This window comes from Corythoichthys intestinalis, chromosome 1 (assembly GCF_030265065.1).
Source record: "Corythoichthys intestinalis isolate RoL2023-P3 chromosome 1, ASM3026506v1, whole genome shotgun sequence".
In the NCBI taxonomy this organism is placed as follows: Eukaryota; Metazoa; Chordata; class Actinopteri; order Syngnathiformes; family Syngnathidae; genus Corythoichthys; species Corythoichthys intestinalis.
Window position 1 is genome coordinate 37,867,453 of NC_080395.1, and position 21,030 is coordinate 37,888,482.

The window sequence follows — 21,030 nt, forward strand, 5'->3', positions numbered from 1 at the left end:
CAGGCCCATGCTACATGGCTACCAAATTTCAACACGATCAGTTTACAAATGACAGAGGAGTAGAACTTCAACGTTAATGTCCACATGAACAACAACAACCTGAGTGTCAAAAATGAAAAACTAAGAGAAATTAAATAGCAAATAAAACCGTCAAAATGAATTCAGATTATTTCTTTTATTGCTTTCTCTTGTCTTTGTGGGAACATTTTATAAAAAATAATATTTCAAATATGAATGATTACCGTAATTTTCGCACTATAAGGCGCACCTGACTATAAGCCGCCACCCACCAAATTTGGCACAAAAACGGCATTTGTTCAGAGATAACACGCACTGGGTTATAAACCGCAGCTGTCCTCACTGTATTATGGGATATTTACACCAAAAGATATTAACCGGTAACACTTCATTTGACAGAGGCATCATACAACTGTCATAAGACCAAATGAACCACCATCATTGCTTCAAGAAGCTTCTGTTGGCCATCACTGCTCCTTTGGAGGATAGTGAACCTCTGCTGCCAGCACTGTTGTTGTCCAACATGCCTCCTAGCATGCATTGCAGCGCTACAGATGTAAATCAAAATTCATGGTCTGTGCTAATTATTTCTTCAGTTACTGTTCCAGTTGTTTCATTAATTGCTACTTATAGTATTTGGTAACACTTTATATGACAGTGGCACCATAAGACTGTCATAATTATGAAATGACACTATCATGAGCGATAATGATTGCTTATAACAGATGTCATTTAGTGTTATCCGGCAAATTATCTGACATTTGAATTTATATAAAAGATCCAAGCTGGATATATATGGAGTTAGTGATATAATTTGCCGGATGACACCTAATGACATCTGTCATACGCATTCAGTAATGCCCATGATAGTGTTATGTCATAATTATGACGGTTTTATGACAGTCTTATGATGCCGCTGTCAAACAAAGTGTTACCTATTAACCCAAATAAATCAACAAATAAGCCACACTGGACCATAAGCCGCAGGATTCAAAATGAAGCAAAAAAGTAGTGGTTTATAGTCCGAAAATTACAGTATATTCATGGAAAGTGTGTCCACGACATACACACAACCCTGTGAATTACATGATATATGGAATGCGACATCTTCAGTTTTTTTTCTCTCTATAAATTTTTTTTTTTTTTTTTTTTTAAATAATTTTCTCATTTACAAAAGTAAGTTTGTCCTCTTGGACAGCAGTAACAGCTTCAGTGGATAAACAGCTTGCTTCTACGCCTGCATAAAAGCTAACACTGGTATGGACTTGCAATCAGTTAAGTTGATTATGCCAAGTATTGTAAATATCAAATAAAATTAGGTAATAAAAATGTTACCGTTGATGATTAAGATGAGCTAATCAAGCCTTTGCTAGTTTATTACTTTTATTTGTGATTGAAGAAAATCAGAAAAATAAGAATAATTTAGAAGCTAAAATGTCCTCCAATCCTAGAATGACCCATATCACTTTGCCACATTAACGCACAAGGGAACACGGCATTTCTTTTTAAAATTCACTGAGTGTTCCCACAAGAAACAAAGTCCATACATTTAATCATTAACTAGAAAAAAGAGTTGACTGGAACACAAAGGAACGAAAAAACTTGAGATGCCATCAGTTTCAACGCCACTTTGATGACAGGACTTATTGTACATCTTGACAATGAGTTCAGTCAGTGAGGTCATATGTTCTGTTTGAAGCTTAAAACCGATATCCTTGGGAGAAACTCAAACTCGTGACTGGAATGAAGGACAAAATCTTTTCCTCCCTTTACCCTAGTTGGGACTGCCTGATAATTTAAGACAAATGCACAGCTATCAGGGCTTACATGAATTGAGGTGATAAGAGAGGAAAAATGATTTTTCCTTAGACTTTTTTTTGTGTTAGGCCGAGACGATCTGTTTTGCTCACCTCTGCTCCAGCTGCTTCATGGTGGCAGTGATCTGATTGGTTTTCTCCTCGAGACGACTGATCATGTTGTTTTTCTTCTTCATCTCGTCATCAGATGACTATGAGATGAGAATTCTTGGCTCAGAAGCTGTTGACTCGGTTCAATCTAACGGACAATTTCTGTTTTGTTAACATCTATCAATGTGTGTTTCGAAATACCTGCATCTTCTGGTACATCTCGACATTGATGGCTTTGACTTCATCCAGTTGATGTCTGAGACCAATCAGCGTGTCCTGTTTGAGGACATCAACAGTTGCACAAATAAACCAAAATGTATTTGAGGTAAACATAATACTTACAGTGCTGGCCAAAAGTACTGTATTGGCACCCCTGCAATTTTGTCAGATAATGCTCAATTTCTCCCAGAAAATGATTGCAATTACAAATGCTTTGGTAGTAATATCTTCATATATTTTGCTTGCTATGAAAAAACACAAAAGAGAATGAAAAAAAATTAAATCATTATCATTTTTACACATAACTCCAAAAATGGGCCAGACAAAAGCATTAGCACCTTCAGCCTAATACTTGGTAGCACAAACTTCAGACAAAATAACTGCGAACAACTGCTTCCGGTACCCATCAGTGAGTTTCTTACAATGCTCTACTGGAATTTTAGACCATTCTTCTTTGGAATACAGCTCCAGGTCTCTGAGATTTGAAGGGTGCCTTCTCCGAACTGCCATTTTCAGATTTCTCCGCATGTGTTCCATGGGATTCAGGTCTAGATTCATTGCTAACCACTTTAGAAGTCTCCAGTGCTTTCTCTCAAACCATTTTCTAGTGCTTTTTGAAGTGTGTTTTGGGTCATTGTCCTGCTGGAAGACCCATCACCTCTGAGGAAGACCCAACTTTCTTATACTGGGCCCTACATTATGCTACAAAATTTGTTGTTAGTCTTCAGACTTCATAAAGCCATGCACACGGTCAAGCAGTCCAGTGCCAGAGGCAGCAAAGCAACTCCAAAACATCAGGGAACCTCCGCCATGTTTGACTATGGGGACCGTGTTCTTTTCTTTGAAGGCCTTGTTTTTTCCCCCTGTAAACTCTATGTTGATGCCTTTTCCCAAAAAGCTCTACTTTTGTCTCATCTGACCAGAGAACATTCTTCCAAAACGTTTTTGGCTTTCTCAGGTAAGTTTTGGCAAACTCCAGCCTGGCTTTTTTATGTCTCTGGGTCAGAAGTGGGGTCTTTCTGGATATCCTACCATAGAGTCCCTTTTCATTCAGACGCCGACGGATGGTACAGGTTGACACTGTTGTACCCACGGACTGGAGGACAGGTTGAACTTGTTTGGATGATTGAGGTTCTTTATCCACCATCCGCAATCTTTCGTTGAAATCTCTTGTCAATTTTTTTTTTATGTCCACATCTAGGGAGGTTAGCCACTGTGCCATGGGCTTTACGCTTATTGATGACACTGCGCACAGTAGACACAGGAACATTCAGGTCTTTGGAGATGGACTTGTAACCTTGACATTGCCCATGCTTCCTCAAAATTTTGCTTTTCAAGTCCTAAGAGAGTTCTTTGGTCTTCTTTCTTTTCTGTATGCTCAATGTGGTACACACAAAGACACAGAACGAGGTTGAGTCAACTTTAATTTTAACTGGCTGCAACTGTGATTTAGTTACTGCCACCACCTGTTATGTGCCACAGGTAAGTAACAGATCTGTTAATTACACAAATTAGAGAAGCATCACATGATTTTTCAAAGGGTGCCAATACTTTTGTCTGGCCCATTTTTTGAGTTCTGTGTAAAATGATGATTTAATTGTTTTTCCCGATCCTCTTTTATGTTTTTTCATTGCACGCAAAATCAATGAAGATACTAGTGCCAAAGCATTTGTAATTGCAATCATTTCCTGGGAATACACATATTTTGCACCTGTTTTTCATGAATATCTTTCTCGAGAAGTTTCATGGCCAGCTCCATTTCCTGCTTCATTGACACCTGAACTACAAGTTCATTCTCCACATCCTGATAATAAAGCACACAGCATACTCAAGCGCTAGCATGGTCACAAAAAGTGCACATGTAAAAGGGGAGGTGTGCAAACCTGTCTGAGCTGACACTCCTCCTTCAACTGTCTTTGCGCCTCATTGTACATCTCATCCAAACCTTGACGAGACTGTTTGTACGTGTCTCGCTCCATTGACACATCACCTTGAGACACCTGCATTAAACCATTAAAAACAACTCAAAGGTTGTGCTGATAGAGAGGGATTATAAAAATTTTGTGGCTAGTTTAAGTAAAAAGGGTAAACATATATTCTCTATATATATTCTCAACCCCCCCGCCCCCCCCAAAGAAGAAATCTGGGTCTTCTAGGCTCAGCCAAAAGAAAAGCAATTACCAAGGTATCGAATCTTAACATTATGAAAAAAATTAAGAAAGGAGAAGAGGAGAAGTTAAGATTAGGGATGTCCTCGATCGGAAATCAGGCCGATTGCGGCATTTTTAAGAGGATTGGAATCAGTTGAAAACGATCGGGTTTTTAATTAAAGGGATGTTCGGATAGAAAGACTTGCAGTTCTTCAAAGATAAACATTATTATGAGTTAAAATAATTTGAAATTAAAACCCGTCTAGATGTTTTCGGTTTTATACAATTTGTGAAATTAGTTTAACTAGTAGGTTGCCATTGTTTTTCACGTCGCAGGGCGGTGTCGTCACTTGGTTACGCTGCTGGGCTTACAGAGTATGACTCTAGCGACATAAACATGTCATCTGTTCAACCCTTTCAATTTTAACCCAAGAGGAACATTAATGATCATGACAGCACTGTCGAAATTTCACAAAACGAGCAACAAAAGCAAAATGAACAGGAAAGACGGGATAAGATGGGAGTAGGAAAAAAAAATATATATATGTTCAGCCAAAATGTGCTACACCGGCGAAACGTCCAACAAGAAGCGAATTTGACACCCAAAGTACTACCATGCGCTTTCAGCTTGTTTTGTTCAGATGAATACAGACAGAACATACTACAGATGCCTTAGGAAAATACTTAAACGTAGTAATATCAAATAAGGGTGGTTTAAATATGCTACGAGACTAATGTGGTCAACAGATAAACAATCTGCTTTAAAGCTACCACAAGAAAACACAATGCTTAAAAGTATGAAATGGAAACACATGCAAAAAGTATTTTGAGGCAATGCAAAGGTAATAAAAGACGCAATAAAAACACAAATAGTAAGTACTCTCCGCTTTTAACTAATGTGCGCACGTGATGGACGTCTCGCTACGTAGGAAGAATTGCAGAAGACCGGCAGTGTTCGTCTTGTGAGTGACAAACTACGTCATCATCTTGAGCGTCCATTGCGCGCATAAAACATGGCGCTCTGCGTAGGTCAAAACATGTGGTAAATATGAAATTTTTAAATCAATGGCAATATTTTATGTGTTTCTAATAACATATTTTACTAAAAGAGAACAATTGTGGCTTATTAGAGCCTACAGGGAAGTCCAAGGTTCCCTTTAAAGAAATATATTTATGTTGCTCTGCTTCATGCGCGTACAGCCTTCACTCTCCTTCTTGCTGCTTTTCTTGCACTGCAGTTCGCTGCTTGCTAAAGTTGACGATGAGTGACAGCTGGCTAAACTTTGATGCTGCCAGAGAAGCCTGGGAGTTCTGACTTGAAAGGCGCCGCATCTGCAAATCATCCTTGAGCTTGTTAAACACTAGTGTATTCTCTTTGAGGTGTTCTCAGCAGCCTGAGCGGATTTGAGTGGACTCACTCAATGAAGCATTTAATAAAGGCAAGCATTTTTCTAAGTTATTCTTGTTTAAAAATAATTTGGTAGGACAGCAACATGTTTAAAAGTGATGTTGATTATTACATTTGAAGTGCTTAAAAATAATTTATCAAAATATACATAAAAGTTTTTTTTTAAGTACACTTTGGGGAAAAAAGAGAAAAAAACATGTCTTATCTCTTTCCAAAGCTAAATCTAAATAAATATATTGAACACACATGATCGGTATCGGATCGGGACTCGGTATCGGCAGATTCTCAATATCAGGTGACTGTGACTCGGATTCTGACTCGAGTGCAAAAATATGCAATCGGGACATCCTTAGTTAATATTTATGCTGTGTTCAGACCAAAATTAAACCATCGCGCAAAAACGCCTTGCTCGTGGCCAAAAGCAGTTTTGTGTTGACACAGACCTTACGTCACCAAGTCCGCGAAACTTGTGGTTCAAATTAGAGATGTCCCGATCCGATATTTTGATCGGCTCGGATGCCGATATGGGCAAAAAATGTGCATCGGTATCGGATCGGCCGACACGGAAAAATTCCGATCCAGACTTCCGATCCAGATTTTTTTCGAAAGTCCGGTCCGGGTTTTCCAGCGCACCGATTTACATAATCCATTCCAGTTTTTGCTTCGGTTTCCCTAAAATCCGGTCCGCATTTTACGGCACACCTTCAACACACTACATCACCATCTCCCAATTTACCGAAAGACTTTATCGGTAAAAATGTCAGCTGTGTGGGATCATTTCACCTTAAAGGACAACAAAGACGTAGAGGCAGAGTGCAACATATGCCACAATAAAGTCAAGCGTGGTGGTAAAGCTGTAAGAAGTTTTAATACAACCAACCTAATCAAGCATTTAGCGAAATACCATGAGGAGTATGTTAAGAAAACCGAAGACAAAAAAGAAAGGTCCTTCGCAACTAACACTGGCAGAAACATTTGCTATTCGTGACAAACTGGCACTCGACAGTCCCAAAGCGCAGGGAATAACAAAAGTCATTGCAAGAAGAAGAATCAAGAATTCATTCTGGATGACGAGCCATTATCTCTCGGGAGTAAAGACGCACCATACAACACTTATGCTGCATTCCAGAGTAGTGGGAAGTCGGATTTATCCCACTTGGATGGTGGCTAAAATACTCCTAAATCGGCAAAATCTTGACTTGAATCTATCTTCAAAACAGTTTTAAAACTTTCACATGTGAAAAGTAGACAGAAGGGAAATTATGGAATAACGGGAACAATTTCAACAACTTTAACTGTTGATTTGCAAAATTAAATTAATTGAATGTAGTTTAAAGCTGCTGATACAGAATGGGGACTTGATTAGTTTATTTACTGTTTTAAAATGTTAACTTGAAACTGAAATAGTCGTTTATTTAAACCTCAGAGGATTTTTATATAATTTTTGTAACTAATGCACGAAACATTAAAAGCATCTAATAGCTTGGGGGATTTGTGGGATTTTCCACTGACAGTTTACAATATTATTTGCATGTTTTACTGACTGACTATGCCATTTCTGTTTGTTATTTATAATCTTTTGTGTTTGTCACTGAATAAACAGGTCAGTTTCTTGTTACCAACCATCGTGTGTTATTCAAACTCACCTAATTCAGCTGGCTAGTTGTTATCAAGAGTACTAAAACCCTTTTCAACATGAGTCTGACAACTAAGTAAGGAGGCTAAATAACTTCAAACTTTATTACATGCTCAGATAGGCTGGTATCGGTATCGGCCAGTATCGGTATCGGATCGGAAGTGCAAAGCAATATCGGTATCGGATCGGAAGTGCAAAAACCTGGATCAGGACATCCCTAGTTCAAATAACATTAAAATAAGGACAGTATGGACAGGATGTCACGAATTGGGTTTCACGCATGCTTCAGGTTGCAATGTTGACATGTTGAGTTTTGTGTTTTCTGGGCTGTTAACAAATAAAGTGGTACTGTTTTTGAGATTTGAAGTAATTCTACCAATACTAAAATTTAAATATAATGAAACATAATTGACTTTGTACACAAAAACTATGACCTAGTAAACTGTTTAATAATGCACTGATGGTGTCAAGGTGTGTAACCAAGTATGTGTGTACCTCTAAATGCTGTTGTGCCTTGAGAAGAATGAGACTGTTTTCACTCCTTAGTTGCTGGTTTTCCTCCTGCAGTTTGATGATGTTGTTTTTGGCTATAGCTAACTGCGTACACACACAAAGTGGACAGACACCGACGATGAAATTGTCCTTCACTTTCTTAACTACAAGCAAAGATGCCAAAAGTAGCTCTTACTTCCTCAACAAGTTTTGAGTTGGACTTTTCCAGAGAGTCCACTCTGCCCTGAAGTCCATGAACAGTAGAACTGGACACAACATTCATTACGGACTTAGAATTATCTCCCAGAATAGCTAGGAAAAAATTAAAAGACTTACTTCAGTTGCCGATTAAGCTCTTCCACATAGTTTTTCTGATCCAAGATGGAGGCGATCTGACTGTTCCTGTTGTCATGAAAACAAATGTTCACATTTGAAGAGGACTGGATAAAATGAGAAGAATAGCAGGAAAATGTACCTCTCTTCGCTCCTGTAATCATCAATGTCGTTCTTTAAATACATGGAGAAGTCAATCACCCCGACCTAAAAATACATAATGATTGATGATTAGAGGAGTTCCAAAAAATCGATTATTACATGCCCTACAACCCTATTACAACCCTAACCTCTTGTACTGTTTAGCCTTTATTGTTGTTGTTTTTGAGATGTTAATCGTTAGCGCCGAGCGCTAAGCTAATTAGCGAACGTGTATTTCACATGAAAAACGTGAAAACCATGATTTAAGTACAGCGGTAACACTATAAACATGCTAAATAGTACAGAAATCTGTGAAAACAAAGTATATTGGTTAAAAGAAGTCTTATTTCTAAAGACACTTTGTTTCCAGAAAATGTGGAATTCCACCTGTGTAAATTTTATTGTATCGTTGAGAGAAATAAGTACTCCCTTTAAAATGGTTAATGTTTTTGCACTTTCTTGTAAAAAAACAAATAAATAAAAAAGCAGCTTAAGGGCAGCTTTTTGTTGTATGGGCATGTTTCGATCGTTCCTGTTGAATCATTAGGATATTTTAAATAAATAATTGGCATAAATTTGTTTGGCTACTGTATTAATTAGTGATGTACTATGCATCGATAATCACGATAACCGCGATCATCGTCAATACTGTGTTCATCATTCACTAATCGAATCGTAGCACCCTGAATCGTAATCGAATCGAATCGTGGGGTGCCTAAGATGGCACACCCCTATTGATGATCTGCTTTTTATTTACTAAAAGGGACAGAAAAGAAACTGAGATGCAATGAGTGACTAATAGTAATAGTAAATAGTAGGCTCCCTCAAAAGATCACAAATATTTGTCATGAAATCCTGCCAAAGAATCAACCCCCAATATGTGAGTTAATTGGTACTCACTTGAGTGACCTGACTTACAAGTTTTTGGAGATAAAAGCCCTTGCTTTGCCTTTGTTTTCTGTCTTGAGGTGCAACCGAAAATAACCAGGAAATGGCGTCATGGCGACAACTCAAGTTGCTGACGTGCGGTGAGGTTGCGGACAACAGACCGTATAATAAGGGTGTGACAAAATATCAAAATGGTGATATATCGAGATACTGTGCATCCCAAAAGGTTATTATAGGTCATGCCTAGAATCGGGATATTGTTTTAATTTGAAAAAGGTGTCAATGTTTAAAAAAAATTTGCTACCAAAAATCTTCCACCATAATAGTGTCTCAATTAACTCTATGGCTACCACTGACGGAGCTCGAAACCCAATCCATTAAGACTGGGAAGGGCGAATGAACGTTTGTTCATTCGAAACCAGAGCATTCACAGTCACTCTTTGCGATTTTCGGGGCATTTACAAGTCATTTTCTGTTCATTTTAAGGCATATACAGGTCACTTCCTGTTGATTTTGAGTCACTGGCTATTCATTTGGGAGATTCCTGGGCACCTTCCTGTTCTGTGACCCAAAATCAACAGGAAGTGACCCATAAAGTGTCCTAAAATCAACAGGAAGCCTGAAGGCCTGAAATGGCCCAGAATTACAGTACCTTGCTTTGGTTGCCACCGACGGCCACAGAAGTGGGAGGGGCCCGTTTGAAGTGGGAGGGGTTAATTCGCTGACACCCTCCCAGTTCAAATGGACAGGACGTCCACTAATGATAAATTTATGGCAGAAGGATGAAGCTTGCTAGCTTGTTTTTCTGTTTATCAGTTATTTTGTAGAATATCCTAGAATGTTTTCCTAACCAATAAATCGATAATCGTTGTATCACCATATAGTGAGATCATCGTTATAATGAGCTTTGTATCACACATCGTATCGTGAGGTACCAAGACATTCCCACCCCTACCGTATAAAATATAGTAATCCCAATATCTCGTATTTTGTGCACTTCCATTAATAAAACAAATACACACCATTAGAAGTTTAATGGCAGACTACAGTCATTTCCCTGGCATTAAACTCATCGTCTGGAAATGTAATACCTACTAAAGGAGTGCCAAAAAATCGATTATAAGATGCATCGCGATTCGACACGTGACGATCCGATTACGATTCATAAATGTTTAAAAACAATTACCTTTACGACAGCCGCTCGTAGCGGAACGAAATTCAAGACACGTCTGCCACCCGGACACCTTTAACGGACACACGCACAATGTTATGATGGATGCTGCCGGTTACTGATCGAGAGATCAGAGATCACTCATTTTCAAAAGACTGGAAAATAAATTTGTGTATGAGACAGGCAGGAACCCAGTGGTCGCGCTTCTGTGCGCACGTTATTTTTTTAGAGCGAGAGGGGAAAAAAAAGATAGTTCTTTGCTCCTTCTCTTTCAGTTGTCCAGCAGAAGGTTCAAGTCGTGTTAATTGGAAAAAGTCCCTAGTGTTTTGCGAAGCCCGTGTCTGTCTATCAGAGGTGAGTACACGAACCCTCTTGTACTGTTTAGCCTTCATTGTTGTTGTTTTTGAGATGTTGCGAGATAGCGCCGAGCGCTATGCTAATTAGCGAATTCGCTAACATGTCGATTTGTGCGTTGTTTGGTGGTGTACAAAAGTTACTCCAGATGCAGAACGTATAAAACCAGGATTAAGTACAGCGGTACGACTACAAACATGCAAAATAGTACAGAAATCTGTGAAAACAAAGTACAGTGGTACCTCTACATACGATCGCTTCGACACACGAACTATTCGACATCCGACGTAAAATTTGACTCGCCATTTGTTTCTACATCCGACGACATGCTCGAAATACGACGACAATGGCAGCACCGCAGACGAATGCACGGCGGATTTTCTTGTGTGACAAATCAACACAGGTTTCAGAAAAGCCTGGTACAAGTGGTGAAACAAGGAAAAAGTTGATGCTTACCTTCTAAATGAAGATGCAAATGACAGAAAAATATGAGCGTGGGGTGGGCATCCGTGAAATGGCTCAACAATACATCTCCACGGTCCTCCTCCGACCATCGTTCGCCAGTCTTTATAAGTTAAGCTGACAATTCTTATTGTGGTAACATCTCCAAAGAAATCGCCAGCTTCGCCACGTTTTCATCATTTCTTTCACAACTTATTCAACACAAAACGCCTGCTGTCTGCCGCAATTGACGGTGTTCTCAAGAGAACATTCAAAGTGAAAGTGAAACTCAAGCTCACCGGTCCGTCTATGGCACGTCAGCCCCGCGGTGCGTTCAGGTACACAAAAAAACGTCCGCCTTATTAGAACCCGATTCGTTACACTATTACAGGAATTATTATTATTCTTTTTATTATATTATTCCAATTTTGATTTATAATTTATTTGTTTTGCTACGTGTAATTGCCATTTGTAATAGCACCAGCAGTATTTTTTAAGGATTTAGTTCAGGTTTTTGGGCTGTGGAACGAATTAATGGAATTATAATGTATTCCTATGGGAAAATCCTGCTCGACAGACGACCATTTCGACTTACAAACAAGGTCCTGGAACGGATTAACTTCGTATGTAGAGGTATCACTGTATATTGGTTAAAAGAAGTCTTATTTCTAAAAACACTTAGTTTGTTTCCAGAAAATGTGGAGTTCATTCCACCAGTGTAAATTTTATTGTATTGCTGAGAGAAATAAGTACTGCCTTTGATACTGCTAATATTTTTGCACCTTTTTGTGAAAAAGAGTATCTCAAGGTCAGCTGTGTGTTGAGAAATAAGTACTGCCTTCAAACTGGTTAATGTTTTTGCACTTTCTTGTTAAAAAAAAAAAAAAAAAATTTAAGGCAGGTTTTTGTTGTATGGGCATGTTTCAGTCGTTCCTGTTGAATCATTAGGATATTATAAATAAATAATGGACATAGATTTGTTTGGCTACTTTATTAATTAGTAATGTACATGCATCGATAATCGTGATAATCGTGATCATCGTCAATACCGGGATCATCGTTCAATAATCGAATCGTAGCACTCTGAATCGTAATCGAATCGTGGGGCGCCTAAGATGGCACACCCCTAATACCTACTGTGTTATTTTCCATTGAATTTAAGACCTTGATAATCTGAATTTTAAATTTCAGACATTTTAAGACTTTTTAAGGACCCGCGGGAACCCTGTATTAGCTTGAAAATATTATTTTATGGCGAATTCTCCAGCACTGTCTTTGAGAATTCTTGCTTCCTAAAAACTTTGGTGATTAGCTTCACAGCCATAGTCGAGGTAGAGGAAGTGCAACCGGTTTCAGTTCCTGTTCACTCAAAATGCTCGGTGTATAGTAAGTGGATCCTAAAGATGTTAGTGGAGAGCAGTGGTTGTGGGTTTGAGTGAAGAAGAACATTTTCAGGGTTGCAGTTACCTGAGAGTCCAGGTCTTCACCTTTGACACACAGGTTGGCGTCAATGACGTTCAGGCCGACCAGCAGGCCAACGATCACGGCACCTTCTTCCTCCAGCATCAGTGCGGAATTCTCGTAGAAATCACTGTAAGCGAATGATAAATGGGAAGATACTTCTTCACACTCACATATAATGAAGAGGAAAATTTGTAATCCTCATTGTTAAAAGTATGTCATTTGCATTGCCGTTTGTTACCATACCTTAGTAGGTCTTTTCTTGTAATAAGCAGTCGCAGATAGTCGGCCAGCCGCTTCTGCATGAGGGCCAGTCGCAACCACGCCCTGGCCCGACCTAAAGGAGTTCTAAATGGGAAGGAAAGGTTACTTTATTATTTAATCATACTTTATTTGTTCCTTTTATATTAATGTTTATATCAGGGGTGGCCAAACTTTTTGCAAACGGGGCCAGATTTGGTGCGGTAAAAATGTGGGGGGCCGACCTTGGCTGATGCCCTTTACATAGAACAATATATTTAAGCAAATTTTAGCAAGCCATTCTGTGTGTCACATTTGCTTTATTATTTTTTAAATTAATAATTTCAACAATCTCGCAACTGGCCTTTGTGGCGTACTCTTTCGAATCTCTGACTCTTGCGAAATACTGCTGCTGTGAAATTAAATAAGCTTCAAGTTGCTTCAATTTCTTGCTGCGTATCTTCCCTGTAATCTTGTCGTACATGTCAGCGTGTCTTGTTTGGTAATATCGCCTCACATTGAACTATTAAAAGCAGCGACTGTCTCTTTGCAAACGAGGCAGACACAGTTGTTGCATATTTTAGAGAAGAAGTAGTCCAATTTCCACCTATCCTTGAAGCGTCTGCCGTCGCAGTTGATTGTGGCCATTTTAGAAAATTGGGAGTAAAGGGTCACATGGGGTAATGTTGCTTAGAGTGCTGCTGCCTTTTAGTGGGTAAATGAGGAGCAGCATTTAGTGTGTAAGCTACTTCATATGCTGGTAGCAGTACTGCTGACCAATTTATTAAATCTGTGTGTGGGCCACACGTTATTGATTTTAGGACAGAGGCTGGGGGCTGGATGAAATTTGTCCAAGGGCCGCATTTGGCCCCCGGGCCGGACTTTGGACATGCCTGGTTTGTATGAATGCCTTGAATAAATAGACAATATTTTAACAGATACATCTGGAAATGGCATGGGTCCGTACAGGTACGTATGTCAAACTTAAGAACCAAATGAGATATAGACATGGTTCCACATTTTCTTGGCCGCAGACAAGTACTAAAAATTGTTCAAACAATTCCTGGACTTCAACAAATGCTCTTAGATGGCTTTTTAACTAAAAAAAATACAGTAATCAAATTTTATACAATTCAACCTCAATTTAACAGACATTTGTGATTTAATGCAATTAAATGCATCAGATAATGTTGTGTTTGCTAATGGTGTAAATGATCAATTTTATTACCATTAGATACAATATATTATTTGGATGACAGAATATTTGCCAATATGACAAAATCTGCCATGAGTCAGGCAATAAAAACTTTAACAATGTCATTTTTCAGAAATGTTTACTTGAAATCCTTAGGCTTCGTAGGGAATTGACTTAGTACAGTGCATTTTCTTACTTGAGTCCCGGTAGATCTCGTACAGAGGCTGAAATCTCTCCCGCTTCTGGACACAATTTTTCCACCAACTCCAGAGGACCCCAAAGTGACTTATTGAATCCCAGAAACGACTTTTTCACTGGAAAAATATCAGAGCCAATTGGTCAACATCAACATAACATCTACCGTAGACAGTGACATAAGGGGAGCCATCTTACCTCGCAAACCATGTTTGAGGCAGTGCTCCATGACAACGAAGAACTGCTGCAGAGGTGGGTAATCTGAGTCCAACGTTCTTCCAAAGCTCAGCGCAGACTCAATTAAACCTTTAATACTCAGTTTCGCCATGTTGAGCAAGTTGGCTCGCTCCATGGACATGGGATCCCGCAGAGCTGCCAGAAAAACAAACACATATTATTACAATTTTGCTATATCAGTATATTTAGCAAATTTTAAAGACGGTTGATATCTTATGTATGCCCTATGTTTTTGTTGAATTTGATGACATAGTCACTCAGAGTAGCAAAGTATCTGTAACCTTGCAGCATTCAAAATGACCTACTGGCATACAGTCAATTCATGGACCTCATGTTTAGCATAGCTTAAGTAACTGAGACCTCCAAGCAGAAATTTGCACACATTCAATGTTCTCTCGTTAACTGTTGAGTTAAAGTGTAACCAGAGGTGGATGTTTGTTTCAGAACTCAAGAACCACCTTGACAGCATTCTCAGCATGTATAGCAACCCATTATGGTTGGCCTAGAGGTGGAGATACTAAGGCCTCGTACACACATACAGTATGCAAAGCTGCAACAACTAATCGATTAAATTGATTAATAAAATTAGTTGCCAACTAATTTGATAATTGACTTTTGCCGGCAACTATGAGCAGTCCCGTCTGGGTCCTTGTTTGTGTGTAATGTGAGGCTACGAGCGCGCGCCAGCAATTAGAGTAAGAGAGAGAGCTCACTGCTGCAACTGTTGCTGCTTGTGAATTGCTAAATAAATAATATTACGAAGTGTCGAGAGTTAGATTGTCTTGTTGTTAGATCCAGTGTGACTCCGTCAGAGGTGTGTAATTGAAGCCAATTGTATTGTTTGTATTCTTTTGCTGATGAAATGTTAATACTTAGCACGTAGCCCTAAACCTTAATTAAAAACTTTAATAAGTATTATGTACTTGAAACAGTACAGTTGTAGACAACAGTTAAGTCCAGAAACTGCAATAAAATATTATTTTTTGAAGGAAATAGTCATCATTTTGTTATCACTAGCCACGTTTACATGCTGACTTTTATTCATACTGATTCAAATCATTCCGAATGGAAATTTCACATCAGTTGTTTACATGTCACTTCATCGTGAGAATATCCATAGTCTGCGAGGCTCTGGAGATTTTATGTTGCCAAGATTTCGAACCACTTGCAAACGTTTTCGTGTGTCTGTATGTGGAGTGAAACTCTGGAACAATTTAGACAATCATTTCAAGCAGTGTCAGAATATGCAAAAATTTAAATCGCTGTATAAAAATATGGTCTGGTCACAATATAATGACATTTGCTGACAATGTGTGTTGCTGTTTATGTCAGTTGGTGTAAATATTGTAATTTTTGGGAATGAGCCAACATTAGTTGGTTGTCTGTTGGTTTAGTTGTTTTTGTCTGTTTCTCCTTTTTTCTTCTTTTCATTGTGTGGACATGAGTATCCCACAAGTAAGGATGCTGGACAATGAGATCAGGGGTGGGACAAAATAAGTTTTTTTCTTCTTCCCACTCCCTTTCGAGTACAATTATTTTTGTTGAATTATATTGTATGTTTTTTGTTTCTTTTGTGTGTGCATGCTCGAAATAAAAAAGTTTCATCATCATCATCTATTCCGATCCAGCGTTTACATGTGACTGCCTTTATTCCGAAAGGACGTTTGACAACTGCCGTCTGACATGCGCAGATTAATCAAAACAAAGCGTCACGTTGCAAAACATGGAGCTCGATCGTCAGATCAGCTGCTGTTTTAACTTTTCGAGTGGAAACAAAACTTCAGAATGATACGCCGTTCATTTAAAAAGTTGTGTGGGTGCGCTGTGCGTGTGCTTGGAAGCCATGTTGCAAGTGACGTTACCTACGTCACCGAGTGACGTCATCACGTCAGTACGGAGCATGCGCAGAAAGAACGCAACCAGACACCATTCCGCTTCCCTGTTTACATGATATAATTTTACTTCTAATCGGTTTGGGAAAAGGAATATTCCACCCCTGTGAATCGGAATGAAATTCCATTCGGTTTGGGCCTGTTCATTCCGAATGAGGTGTTTATATGGAACACATTTATTCGGTTTGAACAAATATTCCGATTGTAATTGGAATATTTGGCTCCATGTAAACGTGGCAACTGTTACTTACAACATGCCTAAATCAACTTTAAGTTCAATTGTAAAGGTAACTGAAAAAAGTGACATTTATCTGATTAATCGTTTAATTAACCGTCTGATTAATCGATTATAAAAAAATAATCACTACTTGCAGCCCTACACATATGGATTTTTAAAAATCTTTAAAAAATGCTTTATCTGTTACAAAACCCACACATTAAGATAAAATTAGACATTCAACAGTTTTGGTCACACTGAGTGTGGTCAGTTCCAATAAGCTCTATTTAGCATCACACACAGAAAAATATCCTTCCACAACCAATCTCAAAACTGGTCCTCCACGGTAGAACTTTTGTGGTATCACACACCAACTCTCAAAAACAAATATTAGACAGGATATACAGGAGCTTTGTAAAATTGTGATGCTGTCAAAAAACTACTTAAAAAAAAAAAAAAAAACTTCATCCAGCCTGGATTTTTCACGTGCCAATATTTCCAGAAACAACACAAATCTTACAGTACATTTAAAAGCCTTACAACATGAAACTGTAACATTGGAAAGAAAAGTGCCACATATTAGTTATATATTTCCCCTCCATTCATTTAAAGCTTCAAAATTCATACTGTTAACTACTGTATGTGCCAGGAAACAGCTAATTTAGTCGCACCCAGATGTGACGAATGCTTATTAGCTGTGATAAAAGGAGAGGGAGGTCACAGTCATAACAGTGTGTCACTTGTCTCATGATCCTTTGTGTTGCATGGAAACTTTTGAACCAGGTAATACATCCTCATCGTTGCGGCGCTGTGTTTGCACACTTTTACTGAGCAAATAGAGATGTTTTACAAGAGAATATCTCAAGCACACTAGCCCAAAAAATGTCACAAAATGTATACATACTAAAATAACAATGATCTAGCATCGACTTCACTAATAATCAATTAATTATGAAGTCTATGGATTTAGTCTCGATCTCACAAATGTACTTACCCGGTTTGTGCGTGTCATGACTTGACAAGAATAGCAACAGGTTCAATCTTGAATCTAATTTCCCCTTACTTGGAAGAATAAAATAATCATGTACCTTCTTTTACTCAAAGAAAGGGCATATTTTTCTGACATTATAAAGTCTGGACCAATAGTTATAAGGTAATGAATCTAGTTGTGGCTAAACAATAGCATAATATGACAGTTAGCAACCGTGTGGCTTAGTGTTGCTAAGCCCCCTACCCCACCGAAACTCGTCAGCGGTGACAAGTTCGGTTGGGGGGGGGGCACCAACGAGTGAAAGCTGGGCCAATGTTTGTTCTGTATATCCTTGTAGCCTGCCTTTTTTTCCTCCTCAGACAAAACTTTTTGTCTCTTTTGATGCTCTGCCATCTTTACAAAATTCGCGCTAAAGCCTTCGCATCTACTTCTGTCTTTATAATGAATGAGGAAAGGGGGAAGTAACATAAGTCGTAAACCAGTCAGCAGATTTGTAGTTTTATTGTGTGGCAGGGTTCCTGCCACCCTCCTCAAAGTTAATTAGTGCCTGTGAAAAACAAAACCCCTCAAGATACAAAAGAGGTGTCCTTCATGATTCAACTAGTTGTCAGTCGACATATTATCACAAATGTTATGAAAATATTTGATAAAGGTTAAAAAGTTACTTAGTGTTGCTTTAACAAATTGCTTGCCAGTGACAGCAATGGACAAATTCATTTTGAATGGGAGTTATCATGTACGGGGGGGGGGGGGTGTCCTAAGCCCAGTGCTGCCTTTGGTTCAACTTCACAGGTTGTTTTTGAAACGAGTCTTGGCTATGAACCTGCTGTGTCGAGTTTGGATGAATTTCCCAGTGCTTGCGTGGGTGTGGGTTTTCTCATAGTATTGTGGCTTCCTCCCACATACCAGAAACATGGACAATAATTTAATTGAAGACTAAATTACCCATCAGTGCTAGTGTAAGTCTAGGAGTGGGAACCTCTTGGTACCTGACGATACGATACGATTTGCAATACAAAGCTCACGATAACGATGATCTGACGATATGGCGATACAACGATTATCGATACATTTGTAGAATATCCTAGAATGATTTTCTGACCAACAACTAATAAATAGAAAAACAAGCTTCTGCTGTGAATTGGAATGAGTTTATCACTAGTAGACGTCCAATCCATTTGAACTGGGAGGGTGGCAGCGAATGTACATTCGTTCATCCGCTGCCATCCCTCCCACTTCAAACGGATTGAACGTCTATGGCCGTCAGTGGCAGCCAAGGCCAGGCAATGAGGTAATTTTGGGCAATTTAAGGTCATTTACCTGTTGATGTTCAGTTACTTCCTGTTGATTTGGGGGTATTTTATGGGTCACTTCCTGTTGATTTTGAGTTACAGAACAGGAAGTGACCTGGGAATCCCCCAAATGAATAGGCAGTGACTCAAATTCAACAGCAAATGACTTATAAATGCCCTAAAATGAACCGCAAGTTACCTGTAAATGCCCTGAAAACCCCCAGTCTAAAAGGATTGGGCGTTGTGCACCGTCAATGCAGCCATAGAGTTAACTGAAACACAATTATGGTGGAAGATTTTGGTAGCAACTTGTTGGTTCCTTTTTATTTATTTATTTTTTTTAGACATTGACATCTTTTTAAAACGATATCTCAATTCTTGGCAGCAGCATATCGATAACCTTTTGGGATACAAAGTATCACGATATATCACCATTTTGATAATTTGTCATACCCCTAAGTGTAACCCACATAAAATGTTAACTTCTGAGTTCCGACTTTTTAGTGTCAATACAGTGGCGTGAAACAGTTTGGGTATACAGGAGTGCCCAAGCGTTTGCACATTGGCATGCAAAAGTCTGGGCACCCTGGGCTTCCCCAAACTTTTTGATGCCACTGTACAGCACTTGTGTGTCTGCGGGAGCCCTGCGAAGAGCAAGCAATCAGAGCGGAGAGGACATTAACATTAACTGATTGGATGCCATTGGCGGCGAATGATCGCTGCCATCCCTCCATGTCAAAGCGGACTGGAGGTCTAGCACCGTCAGCGGAAATGTAACATGATCATTCAATGGCAGCCATTCCAGTTGAAACGCATTGAGACGTCTATTGCTGTCAATGGCACGTAATTAGTTAAGGGCTGAAGAAAATATATCGATGGAGATACTCTACCTTGAACGTTCCAGTCACCAGACATGGATGCTCGGTTCTCCGACACTTTAGGTAGGACATGAATGCTCCCTGAAATGGTTTCGGAGGCTTTCCTGGCTAACGCGAAGATGGGAGCCTGCCATCGTCCATCTCCTCCACCTCCACTCCCACCTCCACATCCGCCCCCCCTCACGGAGGGGACAGGTTTTTCCCCTACGTTGGATTTCTCCTCCTGTAACCTTAATATCCCGAACACCTGAGATTTATCCTTGCTGTTGTCGGCCTCGGAGAGAGCCAGGTCGTGTTCGGCGGCCGATGCCATGTTTAGCTTCTCTCTGCAGCCCGCTGGTCTGGCTCCACGCTCGGCAGGTTAGCTCGACGCTTAGCTCACCAGGGACCGCTAGCACAACAGTCGTTTAGACAGTTGCAACTGCATCGACTAAATAATTACAGGTGAAGCACGAGGCCGAATAAAGAGGTGGAAGCGTAGCTAGGCGCCCCTCGGGGTCGTTTACATGGTTATCGTCCGTACCGCTGGCAAAACACATAGGTGCCGCTCCTCGGAGGCGCTTTCTATTCCGTACATGGTGTCGCCGTGGAGATGTGTTTACAGCGAGCAGAAGAGAACCGCAGTCGGGTTGTGACAGGAACGCCCGCCTTGCACCCTCTCTCTGGAGGGGCGGTGTCAACAACACGCTCCTCACGAGACACACAAAAGGAAACACTACGTCATTGCTGACGCACTGCCTCCCCCTGTTGGCTACATACGATAATTGCATCGCCGCAAGAACGCCTGTTCTTTCTACGGGGAAGTCAAATACTGTTTTTAACCCTTTCAGGGACAGTGGTCAAATTTGGACACTTATTCTTAACATGGTGTTAAAGGTCTTAAACCAGGGATGTCCAAACTTTTTGCAAAGGGGGCCAGATTTGGTGTGGTAAAAATGTGGGGGGCCGACCTTGGCTAATATCCTTTACACTACATTTAACAACAATATATTTCAGCAAATTTTAGCCAGCCATTCAGTGTGTCACATTTGCTTTATTATTTTTTTAAATGAATAATTTCAACAATCTCGCAACTTGCCTTTGTGGCGTTCTCTTTCGACTCTCGGGCTCTTACGAAATACTTCTGCTGTGAAATTAAACTAGCTTCAAGTTGCTTCAATTTCTTTCTTGCTTCCCTCTGATCTTGTTGTACATGTCAGCGTGTCTTGTTTGGTAATATCGCCTCACATTGAAATCTTTAAAAACAGCGATTGTCTCTTTGCAAATAAAGACAC

The 21,030-nt window shown here is 39.6% G+C and overlaps 1 protein-coding gene across 2 annotated transcripts in view; it reads right to left on the minus strand.

Annotated features, from left to right (window-relative positions):
* Window positions 1-20,446, minus strand: part of rufy2 (RUN and FYVE domain containing 2) — a 42,895-nt gene extending 22,449 nt beyond the window's left edge. Inside the window, exons 1-13 of one of the 2 annotated variants that reach the window (XM_057851272.1) lie at window positions 19,769-20,446; window positions 14,448-14,621; window positions 14,251-14,368; window positions 12,866-12,967; window positions 12,626-12,749; window positions 8,306-8,370; window positions 8,167-8,232; window positions 8,027-8,096; window positions 7,834-7,935; window positions 4,028-4,144; window positions 3,856-3,948; window positions 2,127-2,201; window positions 1,929-2,026 (exon numbers count right to left, since the gene is read on the minus strand). In XM_057851272.1, the coding sequence (XP_057707255.1) occupies window positions 1,929-2,026; window positions 2,127-2,201; window positions 3,856-3,948; window positions 4,028-4,144; window positions 7,834-7,935; window positions 8,027-8,096; window positions 8,167-8,232; window positions 8,306-8,370; window positions 12,626-12,749; window positions 12,866-12,967; window positions 14,251-14,368; window positions 14,448-14,621; window positions 19,769-20,069 (1,505 nt within the window). In that variant the 5' untranslated portion in view covers window positions 20,070-20,446. The remainder of the gene's footprint in view (window positions 1-1,928; window positions 2,027-2,126; window positions 2,202-3,855; window positions 3,949-4,027; window positions 4,145-7,833; window positions 7,936-8,026; window positions 8,097-8,166; window positions 8,233-8,305; window positions 8,371-12,625; window positions 12,750-12,865; window positions 12,968-14,250; window positions 14,369-14,447; window positions 14,622-19,768) is intronic. The other variant, XM_057851278.1, reaches the window with a different exon arrangement.
* Window positions 20,447-21,030: the final 584 nt, after the last annotated feature.